Source organism: Genypterus blacodes, unplaced genomic scaffold (assembly GCF_046128005.1).
Source record: "Genypterus blacodes isolate CSIRO-AG114 ecotype Tasmania unplaced genomic scaffold, CSIRO-AGI_Gbla_v1 ptg000214l_1, whole genome shotgun sequence".
NCBI classification, from domain to species: Eukaryota; Metazoa; Chordata; class Actinopteri; order Ophidiiformes; family Ophidiidae; genus Genypterus; species Genypterus blacodes.
Window position 1 is genome coordinate 883,163 of NW_027467013.1, and position 25,339 is coordinate 908,501.

At 46.4% G+C, this 25,339-nt stretch overlaps 1 protein-coding gene across 1 annotated transcript in view; it reads left to right on the forward strand.

Annotated features, from left to right (window-relative positions):
- The window catches only part of LOC143015941 (FERM, ARHGEF and pleckstrin domain-containing protein 1-like), a 45,932-nt gene that overhangs the window by 15,950 nt on the left and 4,643 nt on the right, over nt 1-25,339 (forward strand). Inside the window, exons 3-21 of the mRNA XM_076170112.1 lie at nt 10,331-10,435; nt 10,522-10,564; nt 10,660-10,738; nt 12,059-12,156; nt 12,648-12,762; nt 14,004-14,151; nt 14,364-14,459; nt 14,773-14,936; nt 15,090-15,158; nt 15,242-15,335; nt 15,559-15,760; nt 20,709-20,896; nt 21,183-21,272; nt 22,784-22,917; nt 23,751-23,832; nt 23,928-24,165; nt 24,287-24,417; nt 24,583-24,651; nt 25,059-25,148. Coding sequence (XP_076026227.1) covers nt 10,331-10,435; nt 10,522-10,564; nt 10,660-10,738; nt 12,059-12,156; nt 12,648-12,762; nt 14,004-14,151; nt 14,364-14,459; nt 14,773-14,936; nt 15,090-15,158; nt 15,242-15,335; nt 15,559-15,760; nt 20,709-20,896; nt 21,183-21,272; nt 22,784-22,917; nt 23,751-23,832; nt 23,928-24,165; nt 24,287-24,417; nt 24,583-24,651; nt 25,059-25,148 — 2,235 coding nt within the window. The remainder of the gene's footprint in view (nt 1-10,330; nt 10,436-10,521; nt 10,565-10,659; nt 10,739-12,058; nt 12,157-12,647; nt 12,763-14,003; nt 14,152-14,363; nt 14,460-14,772; nt 14,937-15,089; nt 15,159-15,241; nt 15,336-15,558; nt 15,761-20,708; nt 20,897-21,182; nt 21,273-22,783; nt 22,918-23,750; nt 23,833-23,927; nt 24,166-24,286; nt 24,418-24,582; nt 24,652-25,058; nt 25,149-25,339) is intronic.

Sequence of the window (25,339 nt, forward strand, 5' to 3'; positions counted from 1 at the left end):
AAGTCTACGAGTTCATTCCTGGCAACGCTTAGGGTCTCCATAATCTAATACAACTCCAGTCACTTAGGGAAATTACTAACTTATGCTGTGACATAAGGAGGATAAATAAACGGCTTAATCCAATGTAAACCATGTGTTTTAAATAAGAATCTGTCAGTAATCAAAGAGTTAGTGAACGGATATGAATTGTGTCAGCGGTAAAACTGTGACCCTGTAATCTTGTCTTCATTCCTTCTTGGCCATGTGTCAGTAAACATATAAACACAACACAGGGGGGAGAGAGAGAGAGAGAGAGAGAGAGAGAGAGAGAGAGAGAGACAGAGCCCTGTACCAACAACAAACATGCCTTTTTCTGAAACTCAGGGACTTTCCTTCACTCCGCATCACCAAGATTTATTTTAGAACTATAGTTCCAGGACCTTTTTTTTGGGATACATAGGTTTTTTCCAAAGGCCAAACTAAAAAGGTCAACAAACATACAACAAAACAGCAGCAGAACAGTTTCAAGACTTTTGAAGGAAACTACATGAATCGTAAAGAGAGACTGAGTTTTCCACTCAACATTAAGAAGCAGATTTAACTGAATTTGTTTACACTTGTTCTGAATTTAGTTCTAAATTTAAATGTCTGAAAGTCCCTAGAGAAATCAGAAAATTTAGTCTTTCTGGCTTCATGGATTCTAACATTGTTGATCCTTGATAGCTTGATAGTTTGCACAATATAAATGGATCAAGAGCTGTGTGTTTAATGTGAGATACAACTGAACCATGAACCGTGTGAGAGGGAATGAGGTCATTGCAGGAGCTAATAAATGAGCCTAATATGATGTAGTATTGTAAATGATACAAACACATGCTCTGAACTGAACCTACTCCAGTGCTTCTTAGCTGTGCAGCATACAGTTACCATGGTGACCTGCCCTGGTTTAATGAGAGTCAGAAAAACCTGGGTTGCATGAAAAACAAAAATACCAGGCTAACCTACTAATCTGACGTGAACCGAGTCTGCAACCTGCTTACACTGCCAGAGCTTCAACCCCCCGACCTGCACATTTCTCATCTATTGGGTATTACAGCTAAAAGTTCATCCCCGGAAAAATCATTCCGTCCCAGGTCAGCCCTCTGGAGCTCTGAGTCCAGTGTGCCCTTTTCCACAGGCACCTTTTTGTGTGTGTGTGTGTGTGTGTGTGTGTGTGTGTGTGTGTGTGTGTGTGTGTGTGTGTGTGGGTGTGTGTGGGTGTGTGTGGGTGTGTGTGGGTGTGTGTGTGTGTGTCGGCTTGTAACCTTTTTGACATGCAGTCACATCCTGGCTGCTCAGCTGAGGTCACACTAACCCAAAGGCAGTGTGTATTCTGGATTCCAAACACCGTGGTTGTGGTCGCAGTCATCTCAACATTATTATATAGAGTTTTAAAGGCTTTGCCACTAAAACTAGAGCATACATTAGACTCTGCAATCATTCAAAGGGCATTTCTCTCTCTCTCTCCCTCTCTCTCCCTCTCTCTCTCTCTCTGAACACCGTATATATACATTATACTGTATAGAGTATATGTGTGAATGTGTTTGTGCGTGTGTGTGTGTGTACGTGTGTGTCAGATTTCAGTCCCGAGTCTTTTCCTTATGTTTCCATGGCTACTGGTCTGGCTCTCTCTCTTCCAGTGGAGATGAATTGGTATTCCATACTCACAGATTCCTCACGGACCCAGTGGCTTCAATAATCAGCAGCAGTTATGTTGATGGAGACGCTTTTACTCAGTTGTATATTATCTAAAATATACTTAACCTTGCCTAGAAGCTCTGACCCGACCCGATCAGTCAGTGTACTTGAATGCACGTTGGCCATACACTGATCAAGGCAATAAAACATCACATAAACATTCTAACACTGGTTTATACTAACTAAAAGACCTAGATTACTGGATCGTAAATCGATGTACTCAGGCATGTAAAGAGAGGTATTCCTTGGCAGTTGACCTTAATCCTTGTTCACGTCTCTCGTCTGTATGTCGGGTGACTGTTAGATCAATTCCATTCTGACGGGGAAACCCCAGCAAACACCTCAGTGAGTGATTATCACAGGCACGTGGTAAACATATTGACACGCTCACACGGTCAATATGACTTATTGAGTCATGGCCACCCTGCCATCCTTGGAAATAGGTTGAATATTTTTGCTTTATTTTATTTTTGCTTTTATCATTGGTAACTGTGGGGGAGGGATGCCAGGTCCCAGCAGCTATCATCAGTACTGTAACGCCGACTGCAAAGGGCCTCTGGACTTCTTGCAGCGAGGGTTAAGTAGTTTAAGGCTAATCTCGAGGAGGCAAATTGATTGGCCTCGCAAGGGAAGCAGCATGTGCGGCTGTCATTATTTATCGCACAGGGAGATTAGGGGTAAAGGAAAGTGCCACAGGACAGCCTGAACCACCGACGCATTCCTCAAGGGATCTGCATCCCTCCCACACAGTGAAGAATCTCTTTAACGCCACCCAAGACTCCCTAATCTTAACTTCTCCACAGCGTGTCCCACCCAAAACCCTGTGGTGGTGTGGAGCGGGGCTGTGGAAGAGCAGTAAGCTGCTCACCCAGCCTTTGCCTCAGTCTGCGTTGGTGCACAGGCAGCATTTGGCTCTGAGGGCGCTAAATCACAAGCAGGGTGATGTCAGTGGTTTCTCAGGCAGTCTGGCGATTGGAAGCCAGAGCCGTGCAATCTTCATCCCACACATTCAAAGCATTTTCAGACTTGGAGTTTGTTTGCTTTCCTCCAAATCAGGGACTAAATTGTTGCAAAGTTTGCATTCGCACAGAGAAAAATCAACAAAATCCATGAGAATAGACTTTTGCTTTGCTATGATTGTGAAACAACAAGGAGCAACAACAGAAATGGTGTGCCTTCGTTGTCGTGGGTTACCTTTGAGTCATATAACAAGAAAAACAAGCCAGCCGATGATGAATTTCAGTGCATGCCAATACCGTTAAAGCCACATATTGCGTCATACTATGTAAACATGCTGTCTACAGATGGTTGATCAGGAGAGTGGGGTGCATATTGAGCACATACGACTTGCTGACCTTCATCATGTTAATCTACAGGCATGTTAGGAAAGCTTAACCTTTTAACCGCATTGGTTTGATTCTCTATGGGAATCAAAGACGTGGGTTCAAGTTCAACCACATGCATCCAGCCCTCGCAGGTTTATCAATAGGTGAATACATTGCATTGTCAATTTGTCCAGAAGTTGTTTCTTCACACAGTAATTGGACCACTTCACAGAGTTTTCAAGTCAGAGGTGGTTTGAGTCCAATCTAGGTGTGGGCCCATGTGAGCTCGCTGTGTTCACATACGCACAAATGAAGCAAACTCATGAGGAAACCCTCCAGAGCCACAAATACTACAAATATACCCGGTTTGAAAACATGTCCCTGTTATAATTCTCCTTGTTATTGTGCTCAACCCAGTTTTGAATCAGTCCTCACTTTTTATTCCCAACCTTTTTGTTGTGGAAACACTTCTTAATTTTTTGGCAGGTACTGCGACTACACGTGTGTGTCTCCCGCACACACACCAGCAGCTATCACAGTGGTTAGGGAGTATCAGCATGTCTGTTCCAATATTAAGAAGGCAGGTCGGCTAATTTACTTATACTCCATTAACATAATTCTGGTTAATCATTTTTCCACAGGAATCTGTCCCATCTGTTTTGTATCTGATGTCCCAGATCGAGGGACGGTAACGTATCTCTGGCCGAACCCTAATCTGTGTGTGAGCCAGTGCCCGAGCTGTTAATTCAGCAGCTGTTAGTCTGCCTCTAAAACATTCTAGGCCATTAATTTCATATCACTAATATCGTCTTTTTGGCCCCAGGAGTGGCCGTATGAATTTTACATTTCAGCCCAATTGGGAGTTTTATCGTGGGCTAGCATACTGTAGGTGCGTCAGAATCCAACACCTCCCCTCTCTCTCCTGAATGTCTGTTTGTCCTCTTCTCCCCTGCTGTTCTTCCAGCTGCATTGAAGAGGTTGCTGTGCGGCGGCCTGATAACAGTTGGACGTCACCGCACCGAGTCTTTCTGTTCCCCCTCTTTGCTTTGCTTGGCTTTGGCGCCCGGTTCTTGATCGCTGTTGTCGTGCACAAGCATTGGAGATGCATTAGTAGCCACTGATTGGTCTTTTGAAATGCCTCTGCTGTGGTAAAGCATATGTCAGATGTAATTACATTAAGCTTTAGCCCGATACACTGCCATAACCGGTGTGACGCCGTATAGGCTAATTGATAATGTGATGACTTCTCCTCAGGTCTCTGGCGTGTTTTCATAAAGAGGCACTCAGACTTCAAATTATTGTTTCATCAAACCAAATCATTAAGGATTAGCCCTTTGACATGTTAGATGTTGGGATTAGGTATGAAAGGCTCGTCTCCTCGGTGGCCTGACCTTGTGGGAGTTGACTTAATGAATCTCTTCATTAACCTATCGAGTTGCACCGATACAGTAGAGTCCAGTATTCACACCTATATGAAGAAGAACTCCTCTGTTTATTAACGCTGCATGCATTAAACCTCAAGACACAGCAACGTCTTGGCTACATATAGGTGGCAGTTATATGTTTTTATATAACTTCACAGGGATTCTACCCAATGTTACATTCCTGCCTGATAATGGCTATAAATCCTGTTGGAGAAATCACATCCTCCACCTCTAACCTTGAAGCTAGAGCAACAGTATGGTAATATGGGTTTAACATTCATTATTCACTACTGCCGTCTGCCCTCTCCTAACTCAATGTGGAGTTTCTGCCTAAATGTGAAGCGACACATCCTTCTCCCTGAGTGACAGTAATCCCTGCATCTGAGATGAGGCCCGTCGTTCAGACAAACCAGCATGGATCCTGAATTTAAAGTGCTCAGAAATAGATTGAGTAAGATGATAAAGAAATCATTTTGGTTATTCCCGCTGCCTAAAGACAACTTTCTGATCATTTCAGTGATTCTCCATGTCATGTGTTTTGGCGAAGCCTCTGCTGCAGCTCACTATCCCCCCACAGCAGGGGCTCCATGCACGCAGCACCGCACTGTTAGGTATGCAGAACAACGGACACAACAGGGCGCTTAATTATACTTTATGCAAAATCAATATGTTTCTAGCTGCCCAGACGGTCTCCCTAGGAGGGCAAGCAGGCAGACAGGCAGGCAGGCAGGCAGACAGGCAGGCAGGCAGGCAAAGTGGCAGAAAAATAATAGTGGAGGACGAGAAGGGGGAGGGGGAGGAGGAGGCAGCAGCTACCGAGGGAAGCCACCTTCATCTCTGCCTCATCCGCTATTGAATTCTAGGGACAGTCCTTTCACGCTTGTCCTTTCTGGCCCTGGTGCTTGCCCGCTGTGACAGAGCCGCTCTGACAGCTGTGGCGGCTTGACCCACACCATTCCTTTAATTTTTTTGTGTTTATCAAGAAGGAAAAAGCAGGAGGTCTTGAAATATCTTTGCATCTTTAAGTAACGCTGAGAATGCAGCTGGATGGTCCTTTACCGTGTGTGTGTCGCTGTATTTAAGTGTTACAGCTATTAGTTTTACACACACTGACAGTATTTACCCTAATTAGGAGCCCACACTTGCTCCAAAGAAACGCGCTCACACACTCACAGACGTGGTGCCAGTGTGTGTGTGCGCGTAATGTAACAGGATTATCAATAGCTCTGCCTCCCCGCGGCTCTCCTCTCCTCTCTTTGTCAGCTTGCCGTTGTAGTCGAGTCACCCTGGGCTCTCCTGCAGCGCGTGACCTGAATCTCAATGAGGTTTAGCCACTGCTGACCCCTACGTGCGATCCCCTTACAACACACACACACACACACACACACACACACACATACAGTACCTGCTCGTCCTTAGCGCACACTCCGGCACACATGGGAGCTAATATAGTAAATAGCGATGCTTTTAACCTCCCGTGCATAAACCTGCCAGCGTGATGGCAGCAGAGGAGACCATCGGAGGGGCTGCAGAGGCTTCACACGGGTTTTCAATTACAGCATCAGGAGGATTCTGAGTGGGAGTGGATCTACCTGCTACTGTAACCAGTCATGTAACGTCAGCTCAGGCCTGTGAGACGTCATCACAGAGGCTCCGGTACTCTGAGAAGCATCCCGAATCCTTCTCATGGTTTTCTATAGAGCGTTTCCCTGTGTCACGATATCGTTTAGTCTATAGTTGCCATGGCACTTGTCACTTGTTACCTGATTTTACTCGCTGTGGCTCTGATTCTGCCGGGGTAAGTGATGGAATGCAATCTCGCCGACAGCATGTGGTGCTGTGTGATGGCAGGTCACATTATTGATCCACATGCAGATGCTTCACCCCGGTGTACCCGAGCCGCTGTGCTCACCGAGGGGAGAGAGTTTGGCTCCACTGGCACAATAACCACAATAACAAGCATAACAAGCTGATATGCCTCCTTCCTTTTGAACCATTATTGTGTTGGGCAACCGTGTGATGCTACAATGAAAAACACGATGTCATACTTCCAATGATGTCACGTGGAAAAAGTCCATTGCTGGTGTGATTTTAGAAGTCGAGGCTCTGAAGATAAGGATGAAGTCATGGTTTGTCCTTCAAAGTCAAGCTAAAGAAAGTTATCGTTCGAAAAATCGTCTCAGTATTTCGGGTTAAGCCTATTTTTCTTTTTTTTTATGAGATTAAGCACAGCAGGAAGCTGGATTCCAGAAGGTGACCCCCTTTGCCTGCTCTGTTTGTGTATTCGCCGCTGCAGTTCTTTTTCCTATTTGAGCTCTATCGGCTTCCCATGATGTCGCTGAATAAAGCTACTGTGAGGCGTCTGTGCCACTCATGTGACGGCACAACAGAGCCAGCGTGTCCCATGATGCACCAACAGACAAACGTTCAACCAAACTGTAATATTCCCAGCAGATATCCCACCTAACGACGGCTAATCATTAGACCCAAAAGCTCTCGTCTGCTTCTCCAAACGCTTCCCACATCTAACCAGACACAATTCCCTTTGTTGTTTCTGCTTATCTGGGCGCCTAAAGGCATTGGCAGGCTGTTTCTTCACCCGTGCCACCACCCCCACACCCCCAAGAGAAGTTTGGTGTGCACAGACCATAGCAACACTTCCTGGAGGGGGACAGTAGAGGGAACACAAAGCTTTAAACGCTGACGTTTTGACTTTCTTTTGCAGACAGCTTACTAAAAGGGGTAAGGGGCCTGCATGTGTGTGTGTGTGTGTTTGTGTGTGTGAGTTCCAGCTCTAGGTGGAAGCCCAAGCACACATGTTAGCAGACGTTGCTGTCATCCTTATTTAGCCTTCTTCAGTCAGACGGAGCGTGTTGGGGTCAGCGTAGCGATGCGAGCACGCTTGCTTACACACGCCCATATAAACAGCAGCGCCGCCCCGGTGAATGTATGTTCCAACATAATGAGTACAGACGGATCCTCCTCCCCGCACGTCTGGCCTGGAGTGGTGACGGCTGAATCTGTCCGGACCTCCACCGCAGCCATGGGAACTGGCTGCATTCTTATCTTGACCCAACACTGGAGATCAGTTGGTATGGGGAGGAAATGTCAGCGTGATATTTCCTTATTGGAGTAACCTTTGTGATGTGGGAGGGGCTGTGCTGCCGTTATGCAGAGGGAGGACAAATCATACGTCTGACGGACACACAGGCTCTTCTTTGTTTGACTGTAGCTCAGCCTGCCTGCTCACCAGCAACTGTGTATCCATCAACACGGTGATAAAGCCTCATAATGTCTGCATCAGAGCCAGATATTGCTACATTTATTATTCACCACATTTTGGCCAATTTAGTTTCAGCATAAACATGTTTTGTGACGGCTCCCGACGACAATTGACTATAAACTTTAGCAGTGGGCAATAAAAGTACATTTTACCAGTCAACTTCAATGGACAATAACGTATTTAATACAACTTTAAATATAAACACAGAAATACAGCAAAAGCTTCACCTGAAAACAGAGAAATCATCTTCAAATATACATAAAAATGCACTCTAATGAATATGTTTAGATCTTTTTGCTGATTGAAGAAGTTTATAGTGTGGATCAACAGGGGACAGGCGTGATGCAGGTGTGTCCTCCATCTATTAATTGACCTCACACTAAATAAAAATGACTAATAGTGAGCGGTAGAATTCCCTCCAGATGTAGTGTGTTGTGCCTCAGTGAATCACCTTCTGCCCTATAGAGCCGTCTGTACTTCATTACCAGCCGAGCTCAACATGTTATTATGTGATTCTGATGAGTTGACACATACTGGAAAGCTGCTGTTGTTCTATTCTTAACACGCAAAATGGATCAGATGTATGAGCGATGGAGTATCTGAAGCTAGAATCGTACCCGTTGTTCTTACGCTAGATTCCATCGGTGCTCCTTTGTGTGGTTTTTAAGTTTTAAACGTCTCGCTTTACTTTGTGTCCTCTGGGTGCCTGCACCATGGCAGCACTCAATCACAGCAACCCGTGTGCTTCATTAGCCACAGAGTTCTTATTGTGTCGGCTGAGGCGGTGTCAAATGCCAGGAGTGTTACTCCAGGCTGCAGCCGCTCTCTGCATTTAATCAAGCAGCGTCCTGCTCTAATCAGCCTGCGTCTGGCCCATCTCTGCTCCACTCGTGGTCATCTTGCACTGGCAGCTGATTTATAGGGCTGGATATGAGAGTGCTGTAGTAAAAGAGCACACACACTTCATTTAGCCCTCTGTGCATTCTGATCTTTGCTGCTTCCTCTGCTGTTCTTGCTCCCGGAGCCTCTTAAGACAACATGTCCCCGAATACAGACGCATCGCTCATTCAGAATTATATTACATCCAATCAAAGAGTTTATACAGATTCATAAGGCAGCAGTTTGCATGTGTGTGTGGTTGTTGTGTGTGTGTATAAATGAAGAGTGCATTATTTTGGCTGATGTCCTCCTCACCATATGGAAACAGCTGGTCCTCAGTGGAAGGCTGCCCTCTGCTCTGCATGAGGCAGCCTGGAGAGAAACAATCAAGAAGGAAGGACTCAGGAGGAGGACTGAAGAGGGGGGTGGGGCATGTTTGGGGGCGCTTATGGATGGGGGTGTGGAAGTGGAAACCCTGGCACGGGGCACCAATGTTGACGTGGACAGTAGGGGACAGAACCTTGTCCACCGGCCGCATTGTTTGGTTCTGTTTATACTACATTTTTGTGTCTGCTGACTGGAAAACCAGAGGGGAAGTAGCCGACATCACCGCAGACCCCCTGCTGCTACGCCGATGAGGAAAGCAGCACTAGGCCTTAAGACGGCACAGTTGGAGTTTGTATTTGTAACACTAAATTGATTTCTGAGCTCACAAACCCTTTCTTGTCAGATAAAAATAGAGAATAGTAACAGTTAAGTGAAATTAAAGGCATTTGTTTAGTTTCTCATGTCACAGTCAGCTACACACACTCCCATTGTGCAGAGGCAGACAAGAGACCGGTGACCACAAGTACGTAGAAATATACAGTACTTAGGAGCGGCCCTGGATCGTTATCCAAACCAGGGGGACACGCTCCGCTCGGCTGCAAACCAGTCACGAGAAAGCGCCTCTGTGTCTCCTTAGGGTGTCTTCAACCGTCGACGGGGTTTCCGTGGCAATTCCTGACATCTATTTGACCTCATTTGGGGGAAATTTCTCCCTCTAGATGTGGTGGTCCATCGGGGGTTTGTGTGTCGTCCCATTAGACGCATTTGGCAGAAAAGTGGGCAGTTAAGTCAATCTTCAAAGTGATGTGTTTGTGTGTGTATGTGTGTGTGGGTAGAGGGGGGGGCGGCGTGATGGAAAGACTCTTATCCCACTCCTGATACTGTATCGGCCTCAAAGGCTGCTGGTCCATCACCAGTGACTCTGAAAACACAGATCAAAGGCTCAGGCCATCCACACACACACACACACACACCGGTACACACACACACACACACACACACACACACACACACACACACACACACACACACACACACACACACACACACACACACACACACACACACACACCGGTACACACACACACACACACACACCGGTACACACTGGAGGAGGACTGGTGGAGGTTTGTAGCAGCCAGCTGAGCGTATGAGATGGGATGGACAGAGATCCCATCTATACTGAAAGACAACATTCTGTTTGTTTTCAGCTCAGAGTTGTCAAAGTCTGTGTTTGTCTCCCCTGCGTTTGATTTCAAAAGTTTCTGATTGAATTTCTGAAAAGGCTGGAAATAATCAAAAGTTACTTCACTGCCTGGTCAAAGTTGAGTTAAGTCAGAATAGTGTGAGCTAAACTTTCCCTTTGTGTTTCACAGCTCAAGGCCTCAGGCAAGGTGCTGTTTGACCTGGTGTGCACCCACATGAACCTCGTCGAGGGCGACTACTTCGGCCTGGAGTTTCAGAATCATCAAAAGATGATGGTGAGTGAGTTTGGAAAGGAAAGGGAAACCATACGCCGCATATCCATTCATTTGTTTCACTCTCATCTGTTCTCGCCTCCCTACAGGTTTGGTTAGACCACCTCAAGCCCATTATCAAGCAGCTCAGACGTAAGTGACCGTATTACAAGGATCCAAACGCTGATCTAATGAGTTGGGAGCTTTCTTTCACATTCCCATACGCTGTCTTCTCTCTTCACACACAGGACCAAAGCACACAACCCTGAGGTTCGCTGTGAAGTTCTTTCCCCCGGATCACGCTCAGCTTCTGGAGGAGCTGACCAGGTGAGCTCACATTCACACTCTTCCTCTCCCTTTATCTCCAGTTATCTGCGTGTCAGGCAGAATGACAGTACAGTATGTGGCTGTGGCGGCATGCGTTGTAGCACAAATTGAACACGTGCTCCCACTCCAGAAAGATTTATTCCCTCCTCGGCTGTGAAATCCACGTCACGGTTGCCTCACTTCTCATTTAGTCCTCTGGAGATTCCGGCGGCGCTCCTGATATTTCCCTGATTTATGTTTTCTGCTTGTGGAACTCGCCCATAACTGGCGTGTTTTCATTTCCATAGCGGTGATATAATAGGTACACAGAACATAATATCCCTCACCCCCCTGTGGTATTCTCTGCACTGTGTTGAGTGTTAAAGTTAGCCCGGTTCATTTGTAGAGCCCAGCAGCATCACCTACAAAGGGCTTCACTCCCCCGCACAGCCAAGATTCCAAACACGCCCCGTGCTCTTTAAAAACACAAAGAAGAACTCCCCAACATGTAGGAACACAAAAAAATGGATGAAACCCCAGGAGAGGCAATTCAGAGAGATTCCCACTCTGTGAATGGTCAGGTATGCAACTGGAGCTGCAGGTGGAGAGAATCTGGCAAAGGACAAAGAGACAAACAAAGAGGAAGATACAGAACAGAACAATAAAGCTCAAGGCGACGTGGAACATCAGCATTTGAGTCTGTGTATATAAAGAAGCACACTGACTGTAGATGCTTTAATGCAGGTTAATCACAGCATTTGTACCTTAGATAGATACTGAACTGATTACCTGGATGTGTGATGACTTTAATGTGACTCCAGCCTCTCCATCTCGTACTAAAGCATCATCCAATCCAGCACTTGCCTTAACACGTCGCCCTGAACATCCCTTACAATCATTTTTCACCCTCCACTCCCATCCGGCCACAAATGCAGGACACTAAAGTCTGTCTATCTGTCCGTCAGATTGAGGGACATCAGAGTTGTGCTGAATGGCTTGCTGATTCTGAATCGTTTCTATTCAGTGCAGTTTCACCGTAGCATACGTAAAGCAGCACTCTCAGGGAAGTCTTCATTGAATTAGTTATTGAAATGGGAAAATTAATTACCCATTGAAAATTGTGCCAACCTTATGTAATGTTCCATATTTTGCTCACGGTTAAAAGAGCCTCGGGACACTGTGTTTGTATGTAATTATGATTCGTAAAACCTTAAGCTCAGCCTCTTTTCAAGGTCCTGCCTGACTGCTGCATGCTGTTGCAGGGTTTGGTACGCTCAGCTGTTAGTAAACGCTTCCATGTGTGTCCTATTGAACCCTGGTTGTCTTTCATGTCTTGTCCAGGTACCTGTTCGCTCTGCAGATCAGACAGGATTTGGCCTGTGGACATCTGACCTGTAATGACAGCAGTGCAGCACTGCTGGTTTCCCACATTATCCAGTGTAAGTCCTCCATGACCCGTTTCCTTGGATACTCAAAGACCTGATCAGTCGAGCGGAGCAGATAAAAGTCTTCTCTAACTTATTTTTTAACATATCTTATCTACAAACGTTTTCATATTGCACTCGTCACAGCGTTGCAAATTGATTATCAGTGTGTTGCCATGGTTACCCTTCAGTCAGATGAAGCCTGAACATCGGGTGACATCAGACCAACCACACCACTCTGCCCTACTGCCAAAAATACTGAGCCTGTGTATGATTTGATATTCTCACACACAATTTGTTACCGTCGGATCTGTCACACTAGTGATCAAAGACGGCGTGTGTGTGTGTGTGTGCTCATGGAGATCTGTGTAACTTTCTGTCTATATATAGTCACACAAAGGATTATGATGTCATTTTGATCAGTCTGAAGGTGGCTGCTCTCGCTCTTTCACCGTAGAATAACACGACCTACATCCCTGTCTTGTTTTTTCCCTCCCTTCTTCCAGCTGAGATTGGGGACTTTGAGGAGAGTCAGTGCCGGTCACACCTCCTCAACAACAGCTACATCCCCGATCAAATGGCCCTGATGGATAAGATCATGGAATTTCACTCCAAGAACATGTGAGTCACTCCCTGGTTCAAAGCCAGGCATTCCTTCAATTCAATACTCGTCCTTTTTAAGCTCTGTCATAAGGTCACCGAGGCTGCGGCTGAAAATAAATTATTCTGCTCACCCGTGGAAAAGGGAAAAATGTTTCAGACCTCGTGAATGTCCCGAGGGGAAGTTTTATAATACAGGTGACGCTTCCAGGAAACAAGACAGTGAATGAATAGACTCTTTCTCAACGCACTCGGTGACATTCTTCATCACGGAGCAGCTAAGGCAACCAAGTGCATGTAAGCTGTTTTATAGCCTCTGCCCAGGGGTGAATATAAGATAGTTTATTACTCTTTACATTGCATACATTGCCGCTGAAGCACTGAAATCTTCCCCGAGCGCCGGTTTGTATGAAATAAAATGAGTTTGAAGTTCTCTTGGGAGTGTTTTCAAACCAGAGCAGAAGTAAAATGGGTTTGCTACAAATCATAGTCATCATTTTGAACCAAGTGCTAGATTGTGCCAGATGAATGGTGATGTAATGTAACATCTCCCCCGCCACAGAGGGGCAGTTTCAAAGTTCTTCACAGCGTCTTCTAAGCGGTTTCAATCAGTGTCGGGGTGTGCAATTGTTGCGCTCGGGGGGGGAAACAAACCCGTATTCTGAGTCAACCTGATGAAACCACGTTGGTCTGAAAATGTCTCGTAGATCTGAGAGCCAAATGCTTCTGGGAGCACAACAGTGGAAAATTTCCAGGCCTCCTCCCACCGTCCTCCCTCCTAACGTCCTCATCAGGGCATGAGCTTGAGTCTGAGCCAAAACACTGCCGTCCCCCGCCTCACCTCCTCGCTGCACTGGGTTCTGACAAGAGGTGGACACGCAGCAGAGGGTTGTTGCATGAAAGCAGCTCTATTGGATCTGACTGTTCCCTTTGGCTCGCTCCCCAAGGCTTTCTTAGCCTCCAGTTCCTCTGGCCGGGCGCCACGAATCAAATCTCTTATTAAGCGCCTCACAAAAGCAACAAGAAGCCTGAGCCACTGATAAGAATTAAGGAAGTTTGATAGCCTGCGCCTCCTCTCCACATTTCCATCCCCACTGCTACTCTAAAAACTCTTGTGCCGGATGAATAGAAACCCTTCGTCTCAGATTCAGTCTTTCACCCCTATTAGAAGGACACTGATGAAGAAAAATTAATGCTACAGTTTACACCAAGTCAAAGTCTGATCGGCTCTTTAACTCTCCCTCTTCTTTGTGTGTTCCCAGGGGTCAGACACCAGCAGAATCTGACTATCAGTTACTAGAAGTGTCCCGGAGGCTGGAGATGTACGGGATTCGCCCCCACCCGGCCAAGGACCGCGAAGGCACCAAGCTGAGCCTGGCTGTGGCGCACACCGGCGTCCTGGTCTTTCAGGTGGGGGTCAGTTTGGGGGTTAAATTGAACGACTGTTGGTGTAGGAAGTTTGTCTGTGTGTGTTGGATGTGTTCATGTTTGTCTGAGGTCACCAGTTCCTGTTCAGTGATTCATGTTGTTGACTTCATTAGATTAACTTGGTTGTTAAAGTGTAAATGTTATATTGCATTAAAGTCTGACTTAAAGGTTAATTACATTCTTAATCACTGCAGGGACACACGAGGATTAATGCCTTCAACTGGTCTAAAGTGCGTAAACTGAGCTTCAAAAGGAAACGCTTTCTTATCAAGCTGAGGCCAGATCTAAATGTAAGTTTTGTCTAACTACATCTTCTACATTCACATGCATGTTCAAACTGTGATGAGGCTCTGATGAAGGTAACCATAGTGAGATTAAAATCAGCATAAATGGTCAACAGATTTAGACCCAGATCATCTGATTGCAACTTGATTTATTAAGGTTAATAAACACAAACAGATTACATCACCTCAGGATTGTAACAGCTGTCAGATCCTCCACATCCTCTGATTTTGAATTCTTTCCGTGTGACTGTCTTGGATCAGAATATCAGATCAGAAGTGTTGGGCTGTGAGTTATGACTTTGTGTTCCTGTTGTGCCAGAGTTCATTTCAGGACACTCTGGAGTTCCTGATGGCCAGCAGGGACTGCTGTAAAGTCTTCTGGAAGATCTGTGTTGAATACCACGCCTTCTTCCGCCTCTTCGAAGAGCCTAAACCCAAGCCCAAGCCTGTGCTCTTTACACGAGGCTCCTCTTTCAGATTCAGGTAGGGAGAGCTTGAAGAGCACATTATGAATCATCTGGCTGTATCTGAGGACGGGAGACGGGGGCCATTTCTTCCCATCATTTAACAGCTACAGTCGACTACGGCTCCGCTGGAATGTCTCTTCATTAACTCCCCCTGTACTTGTCTCTGCAGCGGGCGCACGCAGAAGCAGGTGATTGATTATGTGAGGGAGTCTGAGTTTAAAAAGATCCCATTTGAGAGGTAAAGGCTCCAGACTAGTCTGACATACTTGCTGTAGCCCAAAGTGCTTGGAGATTGTAACTCCTCTATCATCCTCCTACTAGGATACACAGCAGAGTGCAACACAACAGCCGAGTACAACAAAACAGCCGCCTGTCTCCATTGCCTTCTCCACGACACCAAGAAGTGCCAACGGAAGTAAGAGAAGAGTCTTTCTGTCTGTTAGTTCACTTAGATCATTATCAGCATCCACTTTGTCATTTTAGAGGATCTGTGTCCATTGTATGTGTACATACGTGTATCCAAAGAAACCCTTAACTAGTCATCTAGCTTTAATTAAAATGTCAACATTTGATATGAATATCATCATAAGTTCATTGTTCTAATTACATTACTTGACTGCTCCCCCTCATTCTGTCAGCTCGGTGCTCCTGGGGACAGAGTGGAGTCGCCTCCTCGGCGCCATTGGAAGGAGTCTGTGTTGATGAGCGCTGACCCCGTAGCCTCACGTACCCAAGCCAGCCCCTCCAGCCAGAGGAATGGCCTCGAGGACAGAAGAGGACCTCAGGCAGAAGACGGGAAAGGCCCACCGAGACAGAACCACCCGGAGCATCTGAGTACAGGTCCAGCATCTCAGGCTGCTAAGGGCTGCAGCTCTTCCAGTTCCTACATTGACTACAGTGATTTAGATAGTGGCTATGAGGAGGCCAGGGACCGGGCTCACAGGGCTCACACTAATGACAGACAGCAGCGAGCCATGCTCAGCCTCGGCTCTGGTACTGGAAGCATAAAAAGGGCTTTGCAGTCCCAACAGCAGCACTTTCTGGGTAGAATGCAGAGCAGGGATACACCTTCCTCTCTTAAATGGAATGAGATAGATGAGTATGTCAAGCAGTCCTACCAGAGGGCTGAGCAGAGTCCTGTCCATGGCACCGTGGCAGATGTGGATGTCCATAGTAGAGAGCAGCACAGCAGAAGTCCTCTTACAGTTCAACATGCGATGGCTTTGAAGAGTGCCACAGCTAGTCATGTCAGGGGCAAACTTAGTCAGATTGGTTCTCACGGTTACGCTGATCAAAACGGCCCCAGCACCGCTCCCCCAAAGGTGAACTATGGTATGAATATTTACCAAGGGTCTTTCGGTGACCAGGGTCTTCCCCATTTCAGCGGCTCCTCCGCTATGCCGAGCGCCACTCTGTTCTTACAGAAGCGCCACAACACGTGTAACCAATCAGAGAGAGACACCAGCAACACACACCAGGAAAGATCCTCACAAGAGCATCAAACGCCCCCGGTTCTATCTCGGGCTGAGCGCATGGCTGCTTTAGAGCGCCGCATGGTGGCCAATGGCCTCTCAGTGCCGGGCAGAGGAGCCAGGGCCCGGGCCAGTCCTCTGCAAAATCACACCGGGAAGCCTGGTGCAGCACATGTAGGTGCAGTGCAGATCAATCATAGCTCCAACATGAGCGGGTCAGAGTCCAGTGAGTCTGAGCTGGAGGCCACTAGAGGAAACGCCACCAGCACCCTGATGTATGGCGAATCAGTGGACGCTACCAGTTCCCCTCTACCCAGGAACAGATTTTCCTCTGGCAGCCTACAGCTGGATGAGGAGGCAGATGAAGATGAAGGCCATGACTTCAGTGATGAGGATTGGGGGCAGATTTTCAGCTGCTAGTGTTTCCTCTGGGTGCTGTGTAATGGCAGCAGTGTCCTGTGGACGACTCCTTCAGATCTCCACTCTGCTCGTGTCTTCTTAAAGCACAGTCTCAACCTTTCTGGCTCTGGGTTTTGTGATTGTATCAACACGGCCTCTCAGCAACACTTAGGTGCCATAGTACAATTTAAGACTGAGGTACGATTGATGCATGAAAACGACAGAGAGGACAGAGAATCAGAGTTATTTTATCCCTGTTTAAGGATAAAGAAAACGTCTCTTTGCAGTTGCACTTGTTCTTATTGCACCATTATTGGACCTGCACTTTTGAATAGAATCTACTGTTGGGTTTCTCCAGCTCGGGTGCCTTATGTCTTCCCATAGGGAAATGCAAATAACTGTCCAGACCATTGGACCTTTATGTTTCTTATTAGATTCGTCAGTGGAGTTGCTACAGTTTCGCTGTTGTCCCTGTGCGCCTGTGATTGTGATTAACTTGCTGTTGTGGAGTTGTAAAGGTCATGCCAGGGTATAATGCAGTATTGATTGTTTACGTGGTAGGCATTTATGACACAATCCATGCTTTATTAATACTATTTCTGCAGGATACAGTGTCAACTGTCTCTCTTGTGAGTAGCATTATACTTCATCTATTGTATTTGGAATCGATATGCTGCAAATGCCATCGTGAGCACCTGATTGGTATTCAGATTGGTTGGCGTTTGGGTTAGGGTTAGAGCAACCTATGTGACTGTGGAGGGATCAAACTGAGCTGAGCTGTAGTTTATATTTAAATGAAGTTGCACTGGTAGCATGCAGCAAAGAGCGGATCACTCAAAAACTCACTCCAGGCTCCTTCCTTTGCCCTTGAGCCACGGTCGTGCATCTCAGGCATTAATCTGGCATTGTGCTCACACAAGCCAAACCTTCCTGCTGCTGCTGCTGCTGCTGCACATAACACATAACCACTTTCCCCCTTTCTGAAGCTTTTATTTGCTTTAAAACTGCACTTTCTACACCGCACTTTTACTTCTCCAGCTCCTCACGTTTCTTTTGTCTGTCCCTGTGTTTGATTTGCTTCTCACCCTTTTATTTGATGAAACAAAGTAACAATCTTCCTCTCACAGATCTGTTCTGTTTCTTTGTCCATTGTCAGCACAGATGCTCTGTCAGCATGAATGTCTCATATCTTGTTTCCTTTTTTTTCTGTTCTTTCCAGCTGTGTCTGCATGTAAACTTCTACCTGCTCTGTCACTTTGTCATGTGTTTAAAGAAAAAAAAGCTACATTCCCAGTGGTTGGGTTTCCTTTACTGCAGTCCAGCTCACAGTGGAGTACAGGCAGAGGTCAGACAGGAGGAGATAATGCGTCAGTCTGAGGATGACAGGAGCTTGTAGAAAAATGAAGAAGAATAGCAGCAGGTTTTGCTGTGTATTTATATGTACGTGTACTGCAGGTGTGTGTGTGTGAAATGCAGTTTAAGGGCAACACCTCAAATCACCAAGTCTCTTAGCTCATCCATCAGTGTCAGCTGTTTCCGCCGCGCTCTCCGCTCACTTTGACATCGCGTGGCAAAGCACGTGAGGCGCCTTTTGTTAATATCTATAGTTTACACAGGCAACATCTGCGCCTGCATCACAGGGAGTAAAGGAAGTGATAGACGCTGATACTGTGAGCAACAGAGGGACAGACGTGTGTAACAGGCGCAGTTGCTGGATCACTGCAGTGTAAAGGGAGCCCGCCTCTTCTCCATGGAATTGGACCAGCAACCTGGAGCACAAACAAATCCTGTCACCGGGTCATCAAACTCTAATCCACTGTTGTTTTTTATCCAATATAAACCGGTGCGTCAGGTTGGCTAGTAGTCCACATCTATAGACGAGACTTGTATGTGTGTGTGTGTTTGTTTGCGCTGGATCCCTTTAGGGTTTTCTTTCCAATGCATGCTGCACTAATGCTTATTGCACAATGCGTGTACGTAGCTTACACTTAATGCCCTAATCCACTTCACTGTAATTGCACAACAGAGAACTGAATGTTAACGTTTGACTTTTAATTCTAGCAAGTTATGCAGTACCATTAGGATCAAATTAAAATAGCTTATATTCTATTTTTCTAACTCACTGTGTGACTTTTCTAATTACGAATTGAATGGAATCTTTTTGTATTCATTCTTTGTCCACAAATAACTCTCATAATAGAGCAATAACAAGATGACATTTACAGAAAAGTTTAATCATCTTCCTCATTCTGCATGAACGCTCTCCTTTTTCCCCCCCTTTCCCCTTCTCTCTCACTCTTTCTCCTCCGTTCACTCCTCTGTGGACTCATTGGGCTTTTTACTGGGCTTTTAACATTGTACACACGTATGTGGTGCTAGAGTGAATAAAGCTGATGAAAGTTAATGAAGCGAGACTGCTGAATCTTCTTTTTGGGACACCGGTGTCTCTTGCTGTGATCGTCAGACCCTAATCTTTCCTTGTCGTCGTCCCTTGACGGTAGCGGTAGTGGTAACACTGTGTTGTTGGTTTCGTAGCTTTTTCTAGACACCCATTAGTAGTGACCTTGTAGAATAACTTGTTTTTGTGGTTTCTCCTCCTTCTCTCTTGTATTGTGTTGAGTAAATCCCACCGTGATGTGTACTGGTGTATCAGTCCGATTGTATAATCCGGACCGTAGTGAGTAGTGTGTAGGTAGCAGCTATAAGTGTAATACGCTCAGTGAACACCAGTATAGATGGCATCGGGCATACCTTAATCCTCTTGCAGTGCCTGCAGTGTGTGTGTGTGTGTGTGTGTGTGTGTGTGTGTGTGTGTGTGTGTGTGTGTGTGTGTGTGTGTGTGTGTGTGTGTGTGTGTGTGTGTGTGTGTGTGTGTGTGTGTGTGTGTGCGTGCGTGCGTGTCTCGGCTGGCATATTGAGTGCGAGAGCCGTCTGGAGAGCAGAGTGAGTCATGGCTGCTTTTCAATCTCTGCAGGCAGATACCATACTATCCCCGCTCGACCTCATTAATGTCTCCCTGTGTGCGCAAAGTGAGAGTGTAGACAGGAGTCCAAATAGTGTAAATAGTTTTAATTATTTACTAGAGATTATAGCAAGGTGAAATGAAGAAAACCTAGAGCAGTGGTTCTCAAACAGTGGTGCTTGTACCATTGGTGTTGCTTGTAGCGCCCCCTGATGGTCAGACACTGGGCTCGGTCTGGATATAGCAGCTGAAAAGTATGGAAAATGGAAAAAATGGAAAATACCTAAATTAATTCCTTCTTTTGGGTGAATTATTTATTAATTAAGAGTTCTGTTTAATTACTGGAAATAGCTGAACTCATCTGCTGTGCACAGTCGAGGTCTTCACTCAGTTTCTCGAGCTCATATTCAGTCTAATTGGGTCAAGTCAGGTCGATCCCTGTGATGTTGCATCAGGAGTCGGCTCCCATCACTCGGCGCATCATAATCACGGATGCAGAGAAACATGGCGGCGCTCTGTGCCTACGTGTTGAAAGAAAAGCTGCGTCGTGCTGCAGCCAGTGTTTATGTTCGCTCTGGGTTTGGGTTTGTAGGGTCGACTGAATTCTGCATCAGATCTAATCTATCCCGGGGTCTGTTTGGGTTGCGTTGGTCTGTCCTGCAGCTTTTTCCTCGTCTCTCTCTTCTTAATTAATTTAGGCGCATCTGTTTTGGATGGATGGATATGTGAGGACCTCAAGTGCACAGCGTGTGTTCCCTTCTACATAGGCGCTAGTTACATACTGTTAAATACTTTGTACTATGTTTGACAACCACTGCTATAGAATTAGATACATTAGTCTTACCTGACTCGTCTGACCTTTCAAGTAGGTAAATGCAAACACTAAGGATGATTGTCTTATTCTTTCAGTCTTTACTGTACTCTAACTTTGACTTTTCCCTCCATGACGCTGCAGGTTTGGTGTCTAACAGCCCTCAACACTCCACGTCGTCCGGACACTCCCAAGGCATGGTCAACGGGCAGAAGTCTCTGGACCTGGGGGGTCACAGTCCCGGCCCCCGACAGCTGTCCCCCCTCACCAGCCCGCTGCTCAAAGACGCCGGCAGCATCCGCACCGACGACGAGGACGAGGTTCGCAGGAAGGTTAGTGATGGGGGCGAGGGCCTGCTGATGCCGATAAGGCGCTTAGCCCAATCAATTCTCAAGGTTTTTCCAAAGCAGACACTGTCACCGACTTAAAATAGCACAGGACCTAGATTACCTGTCCTAAATAGCGCTCCGCTGGGAGTGATGCTGTGTACTTTACTCTACTACATGGCTAAGAAAATAGGTTAGTAGACAGACAATGCAACTTTTGAGGAGCAGGAGTTGAACACGCTGTGGGGCTCAGCAGACTCACCGTCTTCCTCTCACGCTGCTCTACTTGCAGAGGTTCCCAACAGATCGGGCCTACTTCATCGCCAAGGAGCTGCTGACCACGGAGAGGACGTACCTGAAGGACCTGGAGGTGGTGACCGTGGTGAGACAGGACACCTCCGCTTGTCAAAATGTGGCTTTTATATTCTTGTGTTTTCCCCTCCACTCTCCTCTGGGCGGAACACATTGATTATTCCGGTTGGCTGTACTAAAACACGCTTTCAGGTGGGGACACGCCGACATTACGGACGCGTGCTCGTCTTTTATTCATTCACCACGCTCGCTCTTCGAAACGGGTGTTTGTCAGAGGGCTTTATCTGCAAGTTTCCTCTGTATCCGGCCTCCTGTTTCATTCCGCTCCTTTCTGTTTTATTGGCTATGTACAAGCGCACCCACACCTTTTTCTATTTGATGATATCACAGGGGACATCCGACAGAAAACAGGATATTAAACGCGCGGTAGCTCCCGCCGTTTCCTCCGCAAATGAGGCTGAGCGGAAAGCCCCGTGGCCGCCTGAGATGGAGGGAACGCGTCGCTCCTTTTCGCTGCGGCGTTTTCCCGCCCGTGTAGTGTTGAGAGAAGCCTTTCACACATCTCATAAATATTTGGCCTGGCTCCTTTCCTCATCCCATTTCAGCTGTGTGCCGCCGCTGCTGCTGCTGCTGCTGGGGGTGAAGTCATCTGAACAGCAGCTGGTGCCCTCCACCCGCCGCCCCCAAGTCATTTTCCCAAGCCCTTCTAGCAACACTCAACTTCCCTAAACCTCACTTCCCTTTCCCCCTCACATCAACTAAATAAAGCGATTTCCTCAACTGCTAAGCCCAAATGAGCACAACATGAGCAGGTCCAGTCCTAATGAAAGGATAGGGTAAAGAATGATGGGTTATTGATCCCCTCCATTCATCTCTTTGGCAATTAAAGGATTAGCGAGACGTCGCCGGGCCGAGGTGCAACAACAGACGGAGATAAAAAGATCTTTTGGAAGCATCCTGAGAAAATCTACATGATCGCAGTATTGATCTGTGCCATGCTCAGGATCTGGAGCAGTTCAGTCAATATTAGTGAGAGGGAAAGAGAAAACTCTCTCCCTAAGTTGGGCCCAGGAAATCAGGACATAAAAGGCTCGATGCCATCAGGTGATAAATCTGAAGCTGCTGCACTTCACAGTCAATTTCAAACTTTATTTGTCTGCATTTCGCTGACCTTTGGCTTCCAAGTGAGCTTTATTACATGACTGGTTTGAGGCAGAAACTGGTGCCAGACATGTTTGCAGTTTAATTTGCGGAGCTCTTTCATCCGTGTTTCGATATTGAAATGCATTCATGCGAGGATTGTAAAATGTGGGTTGTCCTTTTAAGATGAACCACAAAGCACTGCGTATAAAACAGAAATGCTGAAGAATGGCCATAAACTTTGACGTAAGAGTCCAAGTTTAGACCCGTTAGAGTCACAGTCAGACTCACACAGTGGTTCTCAAACTTAAAATGCTGAAAGTATGATCACGAAAAGCTGACCTCAATGTAAAATCAGGCGTACCACTTAGGGGTACCCATACTACACTTTGAGAACCACTGAGTGTAACAACGTGTCCTGATGCGAGTTTGTCCTTCCAGTCTTTCCAAGGTGCTGTGGGCAAGGACGAAGCCACTCCGGACTCTCTGAAGAACACCGTCTTCTCCACCTTCGAGCCTCTGCACAAGTTCCACACGGGTTTTCTCAGGGAGGTGGAGCAGAGACTTGCTCTGTGGTGAGACACGCGCCCGTCTCACACCCAGGCTGTCCGCCGGTTACAAACACGCTCTGACCAATCTTATCCTCAGCTCAGGTCCCTGTTGATGGAGTGTAGTTGGTATTCAGACTGAGAGGGAAACCCAGCCCCTTTAGATGACCTGAGGAACTATGGTTTCTATGGCAACAGTCATCCTGTATCAAGGCTGGCCTTATCTTGCCTGGGGGGGTTTCTGCTGTCTGATCTCTTTAATGATGTTTTTCCTGTATCCTAACCAACACACACACACACATGCACACACACAGACTGACACGCATGCAGACAGTGATGGACAGTTATAGACATTATTGACAGACGGACAATATCTTTTATTTCAAAAGCCTATGTTATTTGCTCTTCACGAGAGCTCTGAATTAAAGGTGAAAGACATTTCCGTCCAACCCCAGTGTGAATAACAAACTATTCAAATACACAGACGGTCCAGCACAACCTGTGTCTTCCTCTCGGCTTTGCATATTCAAATATCAGTGCAGATACACCATCGTCATCTTTTAGGAAATTGTTGGTCAGAGATGCAACAAATGATTCCCACAGACTGGATTTGTTTTCTAAGGTTTTGTTTTTTTAAATGCTGAGCTGAAGTAATTAATATTCTGAATGACTGCAGCAATAAAGCCAATTATGCTGGCCTCTATTTTGGGAATAGAATGCTCAAGGGAGACACCTGCTGGTGAAGGAGTGCTTAAGCTCCTCTAATTAATCAACAAGCTTGATTATTTTACAAGCTGTTTATTTTACAGAGTAGAATGAAGACAGACTGCTGATGTTTTGTTTGTGTTTTTCTTTTAAAGGGAAGGACGTTCCAATGCTCACATAAAAGGAGACTACCAGCGCATTGGAGATGTCCTGTTAAAGAATCTGCAAGGCTTGAAGGTGAAGCACGGTTCAACCACTGTCTGTCAAACTCTGTTATACGTGTATTTACCGGATTTCACCGATACTCACAGGGGTCCTACCTCTGTCCACAGCCCCTGACAGCAGATCTACACAGGCAGTCTGAGGTTCTGCAGGAGCTGGAGAAGGCGTGCAAGGCATCTCGCAGGTTGGAGAGTCTCTGCAGGGACTTTGAGCTGCAGAAGGTCTGCTACATCCCCCTCAATGTCTTCATCCTGCGGCCGCTGCATCGCCTCATTCACTACAAGCAGATCCTGGAGCGCTTGTGCAAACACTACTCACCGTCCCATGTGGACTTCAGGGACTGCAGAGGTACAACACACCCGCATTGTTAACAAAGTGGTATGCAGATTATCCAGCACAGCGGAATAAATTAGCAGGCTGCCACGTCATAACACTGGCTCGCTTTATCTCTGCCCTGGTTGGTCTCCAGCTGCTCTAGCAGATGTGACTGAGGTGGTGGACCAGCTTCAAGGCAGCATCATCAAAATGGAGAATTTCCAGAAGCTTCTGGAGCTAAAGAAGGATTTGATTGGCCTTGACAATCTCGCTGTTCCTGGACGGGTGAGTTGAAGTCGGACTGTCATCTCAAACAGATGGAACGCCACAGATTTCAGTCTTTATTATACTTTTTCGGCATCTTTTTGATGGATTATTAAATATTAAAGACTGTTGATTGACACCTTGAGTGTGTGCGTGTAATCAGTTATGCACCTTCTCTTTTCTCAGGAGTTCATCAGGTTAGGCTGCCTCAGCAAACTGTCTGGAAAAGGCCTGCAGCAACGAATGTTCTTCCTGGTAACACCCACTCTCTACAGATTAGGTCACATCACACTTATCCAATTATATAAATAAGTGATCTTATTGGGAAAATGATCATGCAGTCTTTCTTAGTAACTACATTTCTCAGATTGTGTTGGCATGTGACGCAGGTTTTTGGGGGAAACCACATGTTGTTTTTTAGAATTGGCAGTTATATAAGGTACCATGTGTCTTTGATTTGGTTAGAAATGTGATTTACAATGCAGTAAAAGCTAAAATATGCATGTTGGATTCTTGGGATTCCTCTCCTTCCCTTGGTAATAAAACTTCTACCTACACGTCACAGAATGTCCATATGTGACTCTGCAACTTCTTTCAGCTGAATTAATTGCAATTTCTCATCTTGTCACTTCCTGTCTCCCCGTCTCTCTCTCTGGCGGCAGTTCAGCGACGTCATTGTGTACACCAGCCGAGGGATGACGCCCACCAATCAGTTCAAAGTGCACGGGCAGCTGCAGCTCCATGGCATGACAGTGAGTGTGTCTCCCTCCATCAAACACTGAGGGCTGTTGTTGTCTGTCGCCAGTTTGTCATCACAGCTAATGAAGCTGGCTAGAATAGCTGAACTAGAACTCTCTCAGCATCTGCTCCACACACACACACACTTCCAGGACAACTCTGCATGTCCGTCTCCCTCACTTTCTTCTGTCCTCCCGTCCTCTTT